Below are 17953 nucleotides of genomic sequence, written 5' to 3'. Positions count from 1 at the left end.
GCCACCGAAGGTCACGCCCATAAATTTGCCTATGCTTAATTAATTGGCCGGATAGGCTACGCTACTGCAATCCGTGACGATCCGTGACCTTTTCGGCCATTTCAATTATCAATTTTCAAATTTTAAATTTTAATTTTTAAGTTTTTTATTTTTCCTTTCACATTTTTAAATTTTTTGTCAAAATTTTTAATTATTTTGCTAAAAAAAAGAAATCGACCATCAACGTACTCATTGGCCGTCCCATGAACTGACTGAACTCAGCAATGGCCACCCAAATAAAATCAAAATTTCAACTTGAAAATAGGAAAAATAAACATAAAAAATCAAAAAATTAAAATCAAAAAACAAAAAATTAAAATGTATGAAAAATAAAACAGCAATTTGCTGGCCGCATTTAAATTTTTAGCAAAATAATTGAAAACATTTAACAATAATGAAAATAAAAATGAAAATAAAAATAAAAATAAAAATATGAGAATTAAAATTAAAATTAAAAACTAAAAATTAAAATGGCCGGAATGGTCACAGATTTTTGAACAACAGTATTTGGATGAGTTTTAATGCTTACATGCAATCTACAGCCTGGTTCACAATACACCTCGCGTCGCGTTGCGTTGTCTCGCGTCAAAGGAGGCCGTTTCCGACGCGACGGGACGCGACGCGATGCGAGGTGTATTGTGAACCAGGCTTAGTGGTCCAGCCATTAAAGATGCAAAATAAGCGCTAGAGCTCTCATTTCTAGTGCTTGTGCCTTGATGATGTGATAAGACAACATTAGCGTTTTGCTTCGTTTAATCTGGTAAATCACGTTGATATGAGAATTAACTAAATTTAATTAATTACATTGTCGGTGGGTGACTGTGATGTCGCCAACTAGTTGCAAACCAGTTTTACTACTTTCTTAATTGATTGTATTTACTTGACGACGCGCACAATCCATTGTCATTGTCGCGTAGACTGCGAAAGAAGAGGATACTCTGTTGCGTTAAGGTAGAGAGTGTGCCTTTCTAGCCAACAATATCCGTAATTATGTGTCTCTAGCTATTCTAGCGACTGACTATGGGTTGTTGCCATTTCAAATTAGCACGAGCTGAAAACAGCTCGTCAGCAGAGGTAAGAAAAGTGGCTGCATGTCGCTGTGTTGCTGGGAACACTTAGGTTGCCAACTTTATTGATGACGTCATAAAGTAAAGCGCGCGTTAGAAATGGAGTTGATCGATTTGTTGTATGATTTATTCTAGAATTCTGCAGCTGGTACGCCGACCGATTCACGTGAAATAGTTCTCAGAAACGGAGGAAGACTAAGGCGTCAGATTTCATTACAAGTATCGGACTTATCGCTCTCTTGTTGATAGCAGCTTGCTTGTTTGCGTGACGTTGTATTATGCGATATGTGACGTATTTTTCTGTTCTAGATGGAGAAAATCAAGAGAATGAATTGCACAATGCTGCGTTTCCCCCAAACTTGTTTGGTTTCAGTTTTCCAAACGGTATTAAACGGTTTTTTCAATCATTATCAAACATTGTTTATTTAAAAAGAAGTATAAATGGATATTTAAGAAAAACACAATTGAATGGTTGTGGTGTCATCATTGAAAAGATTGAGGAAAACGAATTTTATTCTGAATTGGCAAACATGTATGCACACTTAGGAATCAATCAAGGTACCAGTAGTTTGAAGATCGAGGAGATTGGCGAAAGCGAATATTCTTCTGAATTGGCGAACTACACAAGAACTGGAGGTGACTGGATAAATGAATTGTGTGTGTGTGTGTGTGTGTGTGTGTGTGTGTGTGTGTGTGTGTGTGTGTGTGTGTGTGTGTGTGTGTGTGTGTGTGTGTGTGTGTGTGTGTGTGTGTGTGTGTGTGTGTGTGTGTGTGTGTGTGTGTGTGTGTGTGTGTGTGTGTGTGTGTTACTGTGTGTGTGTGTGTGTGTGTGTGTGTGTGTGTGTGTGTGTGTGTGTGTGTGTGCACTGACCGGTATATTCACCATGTTTAGAAACTGCTTCTGACCTCATTATAAAAGAAGTCGTTGTGATAGCTGCAGAAAACCAAGTGAAGGTAGCAAGACGGTTAAAACAAAACAAAAGACTTATTCGTTTGTGTGCATGTAAGGAGTCAGAAGAGAAAAGCATTGAGAATGATCCATCACACATAACAACTGTGAGCATTGGTTGTCGGAGCACTTTGACGTTGCCACGCAGTGATAGAATGATGAGGGAAAAAGAAAAAAGAAAAGTCAAGTGGCAAGACGAGCAAATGCTTACAAACAACATCGAGAATCAAAGTATAATATAGTACTGATTACAGTTGCTCCTTTTCTTGTGTTGTATTCATTTGTTTGCCATTGTGTCACATGAATCCTAATTTTTTGATTAATTTTGTGCGCATATGTCATGTGTTAATTTATATAGAGACGTCTGACCGTGCGCAAAATCTATTGCACATGAAATGGAGGGATGAGATTGAGTCGTACATGAGGGAAATGTGCGTGGGAAAGAGCAGCGACGATGAGTCATCGCCAGATGAAGACGTTGTGAGCAGTGGTATGTCGCTTGTTACTCGGACAGACGAAATGATGGGAAGGATGGAACAGAAAGTGAGAGAGAAGTCAATGTTCAAAAATAGTTCAAGATCACGAGGTAACTTTGGTTGGATTAGGTTGGCATGTGAATCGTGTGTGTGTGTGTGTGTGTGTGCGTGCGCGCGCGCGCACGTTTGGGTATTTACCGCATTTTCTTTATTCAGTAATTATCTCTTGTCTTTTAATTAAATATAAAACGATTTTGTTTACAGGAAGCTCTAGTATGGAGGAAAAAGCGTGTGAATTCGTAGAAGAGACTTATCCCAATCTCGTGCAAAGAGAGTTACTGGGCAGCAGCAAGAAAGGTGGTCCATCACACCAAACAGCAGCTGTCAACAGTGATGGTCGGAGCGCTTCAATGGCGTCACTTAGTGATACGAATGAAATGGTGAGAGGAAAGGGAAAGAAGAAAGTCAAGTGGCAAGGAGAGCAAAAAGTACTGACAAACGTCTTAGAGAAACAAGGTATACTAATTGAAATCGCTTCTTTCTCTGATACCTTTAGTTGTTTGCTGTCTGTACGTGCCTGCGTGTGTTTATCATTTTTCTTAATTAAATATCTACATAGAGATGTCTGACTTGGCGCAAAGTGTGAGAGTGAGGAAAGAGATTGAGATCGAGTCTTCCATGCGTGGAACGTGCGGAGGAAAGAGCAGGAACGATGAGGTACCATCGAGTGAAGACGGTGTGAGCAGTGGTGTGGCGATTGAGAATGGAAAAGATGAAATGATGGGAGAAACGAAAATGAAAGAAATACCCAGGAAGGACAGGCTCAAGCGCACAATTGGTTTCAGATTTCAAAGTGTGTGTGTGCGTGCGTGCGTGCGTGCGTGTGTTTATGTGTAGCTATCGAAATTTTGTGTGTGAGTGTGTGTTCAAGTCTGTGTATTTACCTTATAAGGTCATTTAGAAATCGTCTTTTATTAACATGTTTCCTGCACGTGTATACAGGAAGCTCCGACATGGAGGACATAACAGTGGGCGGAACGTTGGATGAAATGAATAAAACGATAGGAAACATTTCTGAGCGTCTCGTTTCCGAGAAGTTACAATGGAGCAGCACAGAAGATGGTCCATCTTACCAGGAGAATGTGCGCAGTAACAGTCGGAGTGATTTGATGTTATCACTTGATGACGGAATGAAGAAAAAGAAAGGAAAGAGAAAAATCAAGTGCAAAGACAAGCACATCAAGACAAAAGATACAAGAAAAGAAGGTACATGCACTACCGGTAGTTGCATTTGCTTGTCTTTCTTGTGTGTTTTAGTTAAATGTGTTTAATACAATATATGGTTTCTACGTTACATTATTGTAGTGGCATCGTCCGACATGGCGGAAAGAATGTTAAGAAAAGAGTTAGAACAAGAAATCGCCAATGAAAATTATATCCGCAAAATGTACAGAAGAAGATGGAGTAGGAATGCACATCAAGACAAAGTAAACAGTGGTGAGCAGCTTGGTTTAAGGTTGTCATTGATTCACGAATGATGCAATGATGGATGATATAGCAGAAAATCAGCGACGTAGGAACCTACATGTGGTTGAGGGGAACATATCTGCCTGGGGCGTGGCTCGGCAAACTAGGCTAAATTAATGTATTATTGATTATTCATATATATATTTACATACAACACAGCAAAAACAGTAAACCAACATTTAGTATTAGTTCAGTTTGTCATGTCAATGATAACCGTTTCTATGTCTGCCATCCATAGATATTAGCAGGTGACTTGACAGGTACACGAATACAGCTAGTGATGTTGGCCAAAATCTTACTTGGCCAAAATCTTACTTAGCCAAAATATAGTGGAGGGACATGTGCAGTCCGGCCCTGTGCAGGCCCCCTGCTTCCTACGCCTATGCACAACGAAGTGGACTGGCAAGAAAAGAAGAACAGATGTCAAGAAGTTTGAGAACACCAGATAGCAGTGTACGAAAAAGCTTCTTCTATAGGCATGGTAGCTTAATTAATTGATTAAAGAGCTAATGCTTGATTGGCTCAAAGTACGTAGAAGCATGTCTTAGAGTTGATTTTATCATAAGGCGTTGATATTATATGTTACAGAGTGCTCGGGAAATGACGATCCAGCGTGTTCCTGACATTGTAGGGCGAGTGGCTTCACTCGTCCCTGCTGCTGTGCACGACGATGCTGCTCTTTCAAATATATAATTGTTTGAAAGAGGAGACATTAGGCTACTGCAGCAAATAGATTCGGTTTTTGTCTGTCTTTGCTTTGGTAGCTCTACACGAGAGGCCATCAGAAACTAGAGGTATTTGTCCGCAGGTCTAACGGTAGGGCGTGGTAGAGGTTTCGTTATCGCTACAAAACGAGCCAAATCCATTGACTGTTATGGATCAAGAATAGTTACCTAACGTCTCTACGTTGCCCTAGATTTAATGCGTAGACAGGTTTGTTGGAACAAGATCTTTAGCGTTCGAATCTAAAACGGTATCGGAAAGTACTAGCTTATATTCGTGGGACTCCTCTAGCTAAGCATTTTATTTATAATATATGCGTGCTGTTTTGTTGGATGCAGTGGAAACGAAGTGTGAAGGTGATGTCATATTAGAGGACTTTGACGATACTATCGAGCCTTCAACGGATCGATCATGGCAAAATGGTAGAAGTGTTACTGCTCCATCAGATCGACCAGGAACCAGGAATGTCGGACCCATTCCTCTAAGGTTGGCTTGGAGTTACGACACAATGAAGGAGGAAAGAGAAGTTGGAAAACATGAAAAGATGAAAGAAACGCCAACATCTGCACGTGAGTTAATGCTCCGTCAATGTTGCATGAACACACTAGAGCATCAGACAATCAAACATAGTTGCGATATTCGTTGTGTAGGTGATGCCGCTACTAGTGAGAGTGATGTGTCGCCCTATTGGCCTTATCGTGAATGGATGGAGAATGGAAGTTTGAATAGAAAAGAGATAACTCCGGGACGACAAGTGCACACGAAGAAAAGGAAGAGATGGAATATTGCTACGAGATTGAGAAAGCGTTGGAAGCGGAGAAGACCATCAGTCGCTCCAGCGCCAGTTCCCGGTATCTAAAGTACTGATGTTTCTCTTTTTGCTTTTCTGTACACCTCACTGTTATGTATGCAGTGTGGTATACATAACTGTACAGTATAGCTAGCCTCGGCCTCCCAGACCCGTGTATCGGGCCGAGGCTAGAGACATATCTATCAATGTGTATTTCTTTATTCATCATCTCTTCTCTTCTATTTGTAGAAATCATAGAAGAACGTTATGATGTAGAAGCTGTCGACGTTGACGGCGTACAAAACAATCGCGAGGACGACAGCCAGGCACACCATGCTAGCATTTTGATCTCTCCAGCCTCTCCCCCACTTCTCTTGCCACCATGTTGTCGTCCATTCTATGGTACAGAAACCGACGTGGTGCTCCCCAATCAACCAGCAAAATAGATTATTTTGAGGGAAGAGGCTGGCTTTAGAAAAGCTGCAAGACCAACCACAACAAGAGTAGACAATGCTGTTGTTACTGCATGCAGGCATATAAAACAATATAAAAATTGGGCATGGATAGTATATGTAGGTAGTAGGTGGTATACATAGTTTAGGTAGATTAGGTAGAGTAGTGGGAGGTAAAAATCTAAATATCCGTGTATATGTAGTATAGGTATGAACTGTTTGTGTTAGTGTCAATAAACTATGAAACCACAAATCTTGTGTCTCGTGCCAATCTCAAGCAGTCTCGTGCCAATCTCGAGCAGTGTACCTCAGATTACTTGAATCGTTATAATGATTGTGGCACGTGACTCCGAGCGAACTACAAATAAGTTGCCAAAGTCTCTTCAAATATTCAAATGGTCAAGTCGTCCGGTAGGCTTTTACCTTGTGTTATTACAGAGTAACCAATTTCTTCTCTAAAGTGAATACAGAACTAAGTGTAGAATCCATTTGCACGTACATGCATTCAAATTACCTATTGTTAAAGATAAAGTGAAAATATTGATTAATTGTAAATTTAATTTTTGTTTTTTGCCTATTACCTAGACGGGTGTTATATATACTCGTATATGTACACTGTATAGCTGACTATGTTTAATTAATTTATATCAACCGGTAGCTCCAATTGTCGAATTTCTATGTACACAATTACGTAATTTACGTTAACTGTTAGTTTCACGCTAAACGTGTGAGAGCAACCTCCTATTGCCTACATGATTCGTGGAAATGCGGCAGCCAGGTTGACGTCATCGACCAACCGGAAACTCAAAAATAACGACGGGCCTGGACTTACACTCTAGCAGGAAATGCTTTGCGTGCAGACAGTCCAACAGATGTGATGCAGTACTGTACACGTAGTGAAAGGAAAATGGTCTGCCTACATAATGATATCTATATATGCGGTTTTATTTTAATTAATCAATTAATAATTATTGTTGTTTACTAGCTAGTATTCTACTGTACACATATTTATTATTTTTATATAACTGTTGTATTATGTTACAGACGTCAGCTACAGTATGTGCAAGTGTACAATAGTAGTTGCCAAAGTTATCACAATGCACCTTGCGTACCCCGTAACCCACTTATGCGCGCCCTCTACATACAGTAAATGCATGCAGATTCCTATAGAATGTTACCGTAGGGTAAGGGAACGGCCGAGACAAAACCTCCACCGTTATGACGCAAGAATAGCACAAAAGGAAGTTTAGGCGTCGCGGTTTGAGGCGTGTGACCGATTAGAATGTATAAACAAAGTAGGAATTTTCGTGTGGGTGCGGCGCGTCGTCTCCGACTTCTGCGAATGTAAACCGATCTCCCTCCGTGTCCGAAACTCACACGACGCTCAACTATCCAACGACAATCCTCGATGTTTGGAACAATCGAGTTTAGTAATTGATCAGTGGGCGGCGATGGCAGTCGTGCGGCTTCTGTTTGGTGTAGGTTCTTTCTTATTTGGAATTCTAGCTCACTCGGCTGCGAGTGAACGTGAGTGCACTGCAGTAGGAGTCTAGTCTGTATGGGCGTCACGTTATTTTAGCAAATTTGGGCCTGTATGTTGGCCATTCTTTTTTTAGTTTCTGAGCGAGTGCTTCCTGGTGACATGATCATCAAGCATGTCAGAGTTGACACAACTGAGGTCTTGAAAGAGTCGTACATGGCAAACTTGAGCGATTCTCGGGCGGATACTTGCGTTAGAGCCGTCGGATCGACGGATGATGAAACGCACATGAGCATCGGTATCGTTCTCGCTAGTTGTCTGGATGTCTCTAGAGTTAGAGTCGATGTGGAGAGCGATGATCAGAAAGTGTTGAAGAAGGTGAAAGTCGAGATGCGCAAACTGTGCGGCCATTTGTCAAATATTTTGAGTTGTAATCGGGACGGAATGGCTTCTGAAGGATTTCTTGACTACACGTGCGGATTATCTTGCAAGAGAGTGACAGTGTTGATACCGATTGGTGTAACCGTTTGTCGGCTGACTGTCTACAGAAAGCGTACGTCGGATACTTTTGCACTAGTAACAAAAAATAATGAGTCTATACCTGTGTAATAATTATAATAATAATCTGTGTTTTTTATAATACCTCTAAATATTCTTTATAACCGCTCTATGGCCGGAACACACACACCACACACACACACACACACACACACACACACACACACACACACACACACACACACACACACACACACACACACACACACACACACACACACTGATACACACACACACACACACACACACACACACACACACACACACACACACACACACACACACACACACACACACACACACACACACACACACACACACACACTGATACAGTACATACTAAGAAGGTGATAAAGGCTTTTACTTTTGGAATTTTAGTTTCTCTATTTTCTATTGGATGTTGTGTGTTTGTATGTCTATAATGTGTTGCGCTATAAGGGATTAACTAAAAGTACCACATAACCGATTATTTCTGCATTTTTAATTATGGCGATATGAAAATTTAGAAGAAAGTTTGTAATTACTGCAAATTAAATTACTTCATTCCAACCAGGAAGGCGATTACTGGTACACACATATACATGTGTTGGAACCATAGGAAATAGAAAGCTAGCATGGCTTAAAAATAGAACAACCAAAAATAAAATTATGAAAAATGAAATCAAAAATGAAATATAAAAATTTACTTGCCGAATTAATTTATTCAGTAAAATCATTGAAAAACTTTGACAAAAATTGAAAAATAAAAAAGGAAAATGAAAATTGAAATTTAAAAATTAAAAATTGAAATTTGAAAATTGAAAATTGAAATGGCCGGAAGGGTCACGGACCTCCAAGCCCACCACAGAATGTGAGAGCTACAAATGTGCGCTCTCTGATGGTGACTGTTTCTTGGTCTCCACCACTTGACAGAAACAGTCGATTGATTGAGTACAGAGTGATTATTCTGCCTGCTGCAGAATTGCAACCTGATGTTAGTCGATGGAAGGCAGTTTCTAACTCAATATTGTCTGATCATGTTAGTGGACTACTTCCCAACACTTCCTACCGGGCGTGGGTTGTTGCAATCAATGGTAGGAGCAGAGAGTTGATTAGTGAGTTTGCAACATCTACGTTTACAACCAAAAGCGGAAGGTACATTGGATTGGTGTATAGACGCTATGTATTTTAGTGTCACCTTGAATTACTGTTGTTTTCTCAGCTTCTTCTCCTTCACAAAAGTCTCTTATTTTAATAATAAATTCACTTATATTAAACGTAAGTCGTCGCTCGAGAGAGGTATTCCCAAATTTTTGTAAGGTTAGGCGGAAATTCTTGAGACCACGCCTACTCTAAATTTTTTTGATTACGCCCACAAAAGCTTTGATGCAGGTTTGCTTACTGAAATGCTTTGCTTTACAGAGTGTGTTACAGAATGCTCAGGCACAACAGGACAACATGATCGCTACATTAAAGCCCGTGGAAAAATTTCCAAACCTCAAGAAGTTGAGAGTTCAGATATCTACAGACCTCCAAACTATAAAAAAAATCACTAGTCCAATGCGGAGTCACGTATTGTGACCTTGCATTTAATTGTAACGTCACCTAGTGTGACATCGCCTAGAACGTTCTAATAAACGCTCTATTTCTGCTGTTTCGACTATGCGAAAGCGAAAAACCGCTTATTCTTTTGCGCGCTATGCTCTTTATAGTTTGAATGTCGTGCTTAGCAATCCGATTGACGTCGGACAGAATTATACTAGAAGAAGGTGTGCCAACAGTCACAAATTCGACAATGTATATTCTGGTACTTCTAAATTGCTGCTATGTTACTATGTATTTCCGTAGGTACATCTGAATCAAGTACTAATTTGACTGGCACAATAGCTGAAACATGTAGTGCATTATTGGCACTCGTTGTCTTTGTTATGTTTTTCGTTTTCTGCTTTATGAGGTATAAGTCATCTTTCATTTCAAAAGAGACTGCTGCAGCTTGCTTTTTCTTTAGATATAAACATTTTTCTGTACGAAACAATCAACCAAAGTTTGATAACTCCTCTGCTTCGGACACGGTGAGGGCAGGAGATAAACGATATGTATAGACAGTAGTTTTATGTGCGTGTGCAAAGTACGCGTGTGGTGTGTGTGTGTGCGTGCGCGCATGGACTGGCTGAGGTCAGCAGGAAATATTGTGTCTGTAGTGTGGTGTGGTGGTGTGGTGTGGTGTGGTGTTGAGTGGTGTGTATGGTGTGGTGTGGTGTGGTGTGTGTGGTTTCATGTAGTGTGGTGTGGTGTGGTGTGGTGTGGTGTGGTGCGTTTGTGTGGTGGTGTGGGGTAGTGTGGTGTGGTGTGGTGTGGTGTGGTGTGGTGTGGTGTGGTGTGGTGTGGTGTGGTGTGGTGTGGTGTGGTGTGGTGTGTGTGTCTTGTGTAGTGTGGTGTGCTGTAGTGTGAGGTGGTGGTTTAGTGTGGTGTATTGTGGTGTGGTGTGTGGTGTGGTGTGGTGTGTGCTGTGGTGTGCTGTGGTGTGCTGTGGTGTGCTGTGGTGTGCTGTGGTGTGCTGCTGTGGTGGTGGTGGTGGTGGTGGTGGTGGTGGTGGTGGTGTGTGTGTGTGTGTGTGTGTGTGTGTGTGTGTGCATGTGTGTGTCTGTGTGATGCGTGTGGTGTGGTGTGGTGTTTGGTGCATGTGGCGTGGTTTGTGTGATGTGGTGTGGTGTGGTGGAGTGTGTAGTCTTTTGTGGTGTGGTGTGGTGTGGTGTGGTGGAGTGTGTGGTTTTTTGTGGTGTGGTGTGGTGTGGTGTGGTGTGTATGTGGTGTGGTGTGTATGTGGTGTGGTGTGGTGTGTTGTGTATGTAGTCTGGTGTTGTGTGTTGTGTATGTGGTGTGGTGTAGTGTGGTGTGGTGTGTGATTTAGTGAGGTGTGGAGTTGTGCGTGTGGTTTGGTGTGGTGCTTGATGTGGTGTCGTGTGTATCTATTGTGGTGTGTATGTAGTGTGGTGTGTATGTAGTGTGCTGTGCTGTGCTGTGCTGTGGCGTGTGTCGCTGTGTGTGTGCGTGTGTGTGTGTGTGTGCGTGCGTGCGTGCGTGCGTGTGTGCGTGCGTGCGTGCGTGCGTGCGTGCGTGCTCCTGTACAGTTATCTAATGATCTAATGTTGTTGTGATTGTGCAGTCTGAAACACTTTCTACGAGACAAGGTAGTTTTTAAAAAAAACCTGTTGTGGCTGCAATTAGTTTAATTTATATCCTAACTACTGCTTTAGGCGTGGAAATTTTGACCTCCAGCAGGCTTTACGGCATGTTTTCCAATAGAAAAGGTTTGCAGACCAAGCCTGTATATGCTGCTGTAGAAGATCGTACGGAAGTGTTGGAATCTGCAGAGGCTGCGTTGCGTGATACTTTGACAGCAAACACAGCTTACTCACAACCCAACGCAGTTCAGGAACAACAGACCGAAGAGGAGGAGACAGGTTATCATTAATTTGAAGTTACCTATTCTTAGTTATTGATATTAATTTTATGTCTGTTGCAGAATTTACAGATCCTACCTACGAAATTCTTCAGTCTGTCTGACAGAAGCATTGCTTCGCGCTTGAACTTTAACGAAAACTTTTCTTAACCTAAACTCTTCTCCCGAAAGAGATTCAGTGGTCCTTTCTTGTACATATAGTTGTCGACTATTTAACTAACATTGCTGATAAAATAGAGCCATTTGCTGCAACCAAACGTTAAGTTTAGAACTGTTCTTGTGGGAAATAGATTTATTGCATACGAGTAATTGGGAAATAGTAATGACGTCATTTACATTTTAACTGGTGTACACACAAGCTTACACCGAGGTATCAAATAGTAGCAAGTGCATGCATGTGCATGGATAAATCATAATACACTGCAAGGTTGCCATTTGAGCACAGGGCTCTCCATCGTCTTTGACTGTATACGTTTACGTATAATTAATGTAAGTTTAGCTAAGATGACATGTTGGTTGCGAGACAATGTCCCAAACGCTGGCTTCTTGCACGTTAGACCACTACTGCTCTTGGTTGGCTGCAGGGCGGTCATCATAGGTCTACAACTATACCTAAAACCACCAAATTATAATTAGATTTTCAGAAATCGCAAAATTTGTAATAATATCTAGGCTGATACTGGAAACTTTGCCTCAATCTCTACCGGTTGCAGTAGGTTTAGTTATTCAAACTTCGCTTGAAGAAGCATGCAGACGTGGAACATCTACTGAAAGCTTGCATTCCTAAGACTTAACACACTAATAGGAGATTTAGATAAATTTGGGCTAAATACATAATTTCTCTAATTTGAAACGTACGAGATTTTTTTATCAAATAAATCGTCACACTCTGAGATATCTAGACGATGCGACGTGACATTCAAGCAGTTTTGTCACATGGCCTGTGGCCACGCGTGCCTGCAGGCTGCAGAGAAGAATTTTCTGCACGTAGCTAGAGACCCAAGAATAGACCTGCTCTAGAGACTAATCTTATTTTTCATTTAACTTAGTGCGTTGCAAAAAAAGTTTATCTAAATAACACATGCGCCTCGAGTTAGAAGTTTGCAATGCTATTTGTGATCACGTGACAGAGCAAGAGGTCTACCTACAACGCCTTTTCCAGCCGCTTCTTCGTTCAGTTTGCTATTATGTGACTGACAGAGCTCCGCTAGCAACTTACGGCGACTAGCTTGCAATTGGTATTGTTCATCTTCGAAACGACTTCCGTCATGATGCCAGCGCGTTGCTCGACGTTTTTCTACTTTTCACAGACTTTCTTAGAGCCTAAAGTCAATTCGAAGATGAGCCACTTTACTTATCGCTATCTTTATTTCGTTAACCTGGATCTCAACAAGAAAGACATGTTGTAAACTTGACAAACAAGAGAACGTGGTGCTTCATTTGCGGCCTCTTCTTCGCCGTTTTATTTGTTCTGTTTATCATGTGTACCGCTTTCTACAGTCTATGCCGAACGGTTAGGTGCAGTGTTGGAGTCGACTATCTATTTCACTTTCGCGAATGTGACAGGTTACGCCCACCTTGACAGTTTTGCCGTCTGTATATCAGCCATTTAACGCCGTCGTCGTTTATTAGGCGCCATATTTCAGTCACATCCGACAGGAATAGGCGCAGTTCTCTTTTTACCGCCGCACTATTCAGTCTGTGCCTGTAAAGACATGGCTCAAGACTTGATTTGATTGGTAGTTACTTAGAACCTCTCACTGTAACGTCATCTGTGCACAAGCGTGTTCTTTTCTGCCTGTTTGCAGGCCCGAAGCCTGGCTTCAGAAGCGGGCGGTGCGTAGTACACCAAAATGAACCAATGACGTCACATACATGTTACTTTTTAGTCTTTCGAATTATATTTATATACTAGCTGATTAGCCCATTTCTCGCTTGGGCAACTTCTGTTAACTAACACAAATTCTCGCGTATCTATATATATATATATATATATATATATATATATATATATATATATATATATATATATATATATATATAATTGGGGCATCATACAATTCGCTTATTGGGCGGAGAAAACACAAAATAGCGGATAATATGTAATCCTGTATATGTGACCAAGTATTCGCTTGAAGCTGTTTCGACAGTCCCGGTTTTGAAGAAGCTTTCGCGATTCGTCGACGACTACAGGTGCTGCATGTGCTTCAAGTCGGCCAGCAGCTTTGTTGTCTCTTTCCTGCTGCAATGTCAACTTTTGCGAACTACAGACGAAAGCGTAGATGCAGGAGACCTGCAGACTACCGCGAACGACACGATCTTTCAAAGTGAGGATGAGCTGCCTGCTAGCTAAAGGTGGAGCTCAAATTGCAGCGGTTTGCGAGCACATGAGGAACAAACATTTTGTGACGTTACAATCTACAGACGAACGCCAGCACAAAGCAAAGTACAAGAAACGAGCCACCGCCATGCAAGGACACTAGTTGCTTTACGAAGTAGAAAGGTTCGTGTGCTTTAGGAGTGAAAAGAAGCAGATAGCGGTTTGCGACCACATAGGGAACAAACAATCATACGGCTGCGTCCATGCATGGAGCACTTTCCTTTAGATATATAGACACTACAATTAAAAACATATTATATAGAAATGACGAGAAATGTAGGGATTGCATGAAAATAATAGAGAGAATTTGACATAATACGAGTGCAGACAAATTTAACGGCGCATTTTGCGTACTATACGCGTCCGTATATAATATATTGGATCGAAAGCGGACCTTCACGGCTGAGCGGGCGGTTCGTCCGAACCCCCCACCCCCCCCCGAACCCCCAGCCTACGGGCATGGTTTACTGGATAAAAACATGGGTTCTTGCTTTCCATCCTATATTTTGCAGTGATGTATACGTACATGTAAAAGCTGTCACTGTTCTTTCTTCACGTCTTGTAGACTGCTGTAGGATACCGGTAGACTTTATGTGCAAACTAGCAATCACGTTTTCACAGGGGCGTAGGAACCTAGATTTGGTTGAGGGGGCAAAAACATATGACTAAGGGGCGTGGCTGTGCAAACAAGGCTAAACGCATTAATAATTACCATATACATGTATATGCATGCAACACAGCAAAGAGCAAGAAACCAAGATTAACATTATAGTGTTAGTGCAGTATGTCAGGTCAATGTTATCAGTTTCTACATCTGTCATCCTTAGATATTAGCAGTTCGCTTGAAAGCTGGAAAAATTGATGTGGCACGTGCCCCCCGTGCCTTCCTGGTTCCTGTGCCTATGTTTTATAGATTTGTCGCTGAAGTTCCTTTCCTTCCATACTGGTGAAGCTAAGAGATCATGTACTACAAGTCATACTGATCAGAGGCGTTGGGTGTCTCAAATTAGGGCTGCACTCCAATAAGCGCTTTCTTTGAAATTCTCGAAAACTAGGCGTGGCTACAAAAGCGTTTAGACAGTAGATACGTCACTTTTCTTTGAATAGTTGTAGTCAAGCTGTCACTGTGTAGATTTTGTTATTTCTCCTAGGTGGGACCTCTAAACGAGGTTGGCGTTTATTTATTTATTAGTAGACATCTGAGGCATCATACTGAGACAGTTAGATTGAACTGTGGCATCCTTCCTCAAATGCACTTCAACTAAATACAATAATTATGTGTATGTACAAAGGCTATTGCACATTTTAAATGTGCGTCCAACTGTCGTCATGTCGCCAAATTTGGCGACAAGCACACGCATAATATGATATGGCGACGAGTGGCTAAGAAATTGGCTTGAAATTGGAAAGCTTGTTTTTAGGATTGGACAGTGGGTTCGGCTATTTTATTCTCACTATTCCGGAATATGCAGTTGAAGCCATTTCAACCTATTCTGTCTGATTCTAATTTGAACACAACAAAGTCGTGTTTTCCTATTCCGGAATAGAGCGAAGAGCCTAAACATCCTGGCTATTTTGGCACCAATGGTCACTTTCATCAATATTAGCTTATTATTTGGCAACAGAAAATTTGTAGCTGGACACCCCTGAATTTAGACGGCAAATTGATCAATGATCCAGGTCAAAGTTAAGTATGTGGACAGTTTTAATACTCTTGCATGTTTGCTAGATGACATGAGACGTTTGTTCAAGGACAGTGGGCGTGTTCACATTGCTCCCTAAGTACACGAACTTCGCTCTTAGCTTGCACTTTGTCCCAAGTGCAATCTTAGTGCGCTGTGGCGGTACATTAGCTTGCACTTACATTCAGACACTCCTTCTTCCACACTGATATCAATAGTTCAACTTTGCCAGGTCTGTATTTCTGTCGTACACACTTAGTCTTCTCTTTGCTTTTGGACACAGAAGATGATTGTTCCATCTCATCACAAAGTGGAGGACGTTCAACAAATGATTCATCATACTTTGCAAACAACGTCTCTTCAGTTTTTCCAGAATGACCACGCACGATAGAATTTGGGTCTTCTTGAGTAGATCTAAGTCTAGTTTGTTTCCCGGTGATTCCCAAAACGACATCACAAGCCCGTGAATGAGACGGACGTAACCACAATAAGAGCGATACCCGGACGTTAAATGTTAACAAAATCGCTCTTACCATTGCCCCTAGGTTAGCCGTAGTCTATTCGCTCTCTAAATGTACTTACCAGTGTGAATACGCCCAGTAATTACTAATAAAGGTTTCTCGTTAGCCTGGCATTAATTAAAGAAAATGAGGGCAGTGTTTAATCAAATAGGGTAGCTTACTCTCTCTCTCTCTGACACTCGTAATGGATCAGTGGGCTTCATGGCTTTTTAATTAAACAGAGGTGTACTTGAACTATTGTGGTTTGTAATTTGATAATGTACAGAATATAAATTGGAGTTTATTGAGCTGGACAGATGTTGTTGTTGACTCCGCTGAGTTGTCACACCTGACTCAAAATTTCATACGTTTCCTGAATAATGCTGTGATAGTTATGCACGTTATATTTTTAGGTCTCACTGATGGAGTTATGATGCACAAACGTATATGAATATTTACTGATTTAGATTTTTGATTGTATTGGATGATATGATGAAATGGGAGTTACATTGTAATGAAAGCATAGGCATCAAAATAGACTAGTTGAAATAAATGTAAAGGGGCATCTTTAAATGTTGACGGTTTTCTTACTTGAAGTAGCATTCATTTCTGGCTGTTTGCTCTACTGTTTGTATTAAAATGTTAATGTTAAATGATACTACTATAACAGTAATTTCCATTTAATTATCCAAGCAATTATCTGATTTTTGCATTTGATTATCCTATTCAGGCAATTTAATTATTTGAGTTTCAGTCATAGAAGTACCAAGTTTGTTTTGTCATTTATAGAGACACATCTAAACCGCACACCATTTTATAACGTCTTTACGATGCTTGCTCATACTTGAGCTCAAACAATTCAAAACGAGGTGGAAAGGCGATGAGCAATGAACGTTAGATTCTTTTGACTAACACTCACCAGAGAGGTCTTTTGTGTTGCCAAATGGTTGTATTGTAAAGTGTCAAGCAGAACGTGGCTTCTAGAATATGCAACACGCTCCAATCCACCACTGAATCGAAGGGCAGAGCAAGGCGGCAAAATCATAATCAAGAAGCCATCAATCCTCTACTGAGAGCCACGGAGAACCATCCCGATATAACACTGTTTGAAATGAAACAGTTACTAGAGAACAAAGCAGACTCTGAGATTTCTACAGTTGTCAGTGATCAGATGATGCCACACATTACAATGACGTGTGCAATTTGCCCAGAATTAGGCGTCTTGCAGAGTACTGCAGAGTACACAAATGTAGGAGCCAAGCAAGGCTACTTTGACGACAAACGTAGGAGGAGCTAAGCAAGACAACTCTGACGGGTTCATTTTGTTGCTGCTTGCCAGTGATTTTGGGCAACTGCTAGTACCACATCCAGGCCAACAGAATTCGAAAACATACATTGTGTTTGGTAATGCACCTGACCTTGTCATTGAGGTCTGGAGTAGCGAGTGGCTATCAAAACAGCTGACGACAAGCAGCCTATCCGACTTTCGTCATACAGCTGTCATTTGAATATTGTTTTCAGAATGTGAAAGCATTTCTCAAACGTAGCTGTAGTCAACAACGCCTTAGCATGGCCAATGAGGGTCAGACTTTTGGCAGTAGCTAGACAGCGACTGCTCTCAGATCTTGCTGATGGAGCCACTCAAACGATGTTGCCCGCGTGTTGCCTAGTATTTTACCATGTTCTAACGGTGAAGGCTTCTATGGCCATTACGCTGGAATACAATGTAACATGTACATGTACAGTAGCTGCACCTTAAACTCATCCAAATACTGTTGTTTCACGATCTGTGACCTTTCCGGCCATTTCAATTTTTAGTTTTTAGATTCAGATTTTTTGATTTTTCATGTTTGGTTTTTCTATTTTCCAGTTAAAATTTTTTATTTTA

General features: G+C 41.1%; 2 protein-coding genes across 2 annotated transcripts; both read left to right on the top strand.

Moving 5' to 3' along the window:
• Nucleotides 1–1059: 1059 nt before the first annotated feature.
• Nucleotides 1060–6370, top strand: LOC134185293 (uncharacterized). The gene is made up of 14 exons (XM_062653075.1): nt 1060–1113; nt 1242–1308; nt 1416–1742; nt 1999–2060; nt 2115–2286; nt 2414–2641; nt 2796–3047; nt 3151–3384; nt 3534–3797; nt 3897–4028; nt 5120–5350; nt 5432–5632; nt 5821–5973; nt 6252–6370. Exons 1-14 carry the CDS (start codon nt 1060–1062, stop codon nt 6368–6370), a joined length of 2496 nt encoding a protein of 831 aa, XP_062509059.1.
• Nucleotides 6371–7401: 1031 nt separating this feature from the next.
• Nucleotides 7402–11825, top strand: LOC134185706 (uncharacterized). The gene is made up of 7 exons (XM_062653568.1): nt 7402–7550; nt 7640–8056; nt 9889–9994; nt 10049–10112; nt 11207–11231; nt 11298–11504; nt 11567–11825. Exons 1-7 carry the CDS (start codon nt 7475–7477, stop codon nt 11605–11607), a joined length of 936 nt encoding a protein of 311 aa, XP_062509552.1. The 5' UTR covers nt 7402–7474; the 3' UTR covers nt 11608–11825.
• The last annotated feature ends 6128 nt before the right edge of the window (nt 11826–17953 follow it).

Source organism: Corticium candelabrum, chromosome 10 (assembly GCF_963422355.1).
Source record: "Corticium candelabrum chromosome 10, ooCorCand1.1, whole genome shotgun sequence".
In the NCBI taxonomy this organism is placed as follows: domain Eukaryota; kingdom Metazoa; phylum Porifera; class Homoscleromorpha; order Homosclerophorida; family Plakinidae; genus Corticium; species Corticium candelabrum.
The sequence above is the reverse complement of the archived record's forward strand: the minus strand, read 5'-3'. Positions and strand labels throughout refer to the sequence as shown.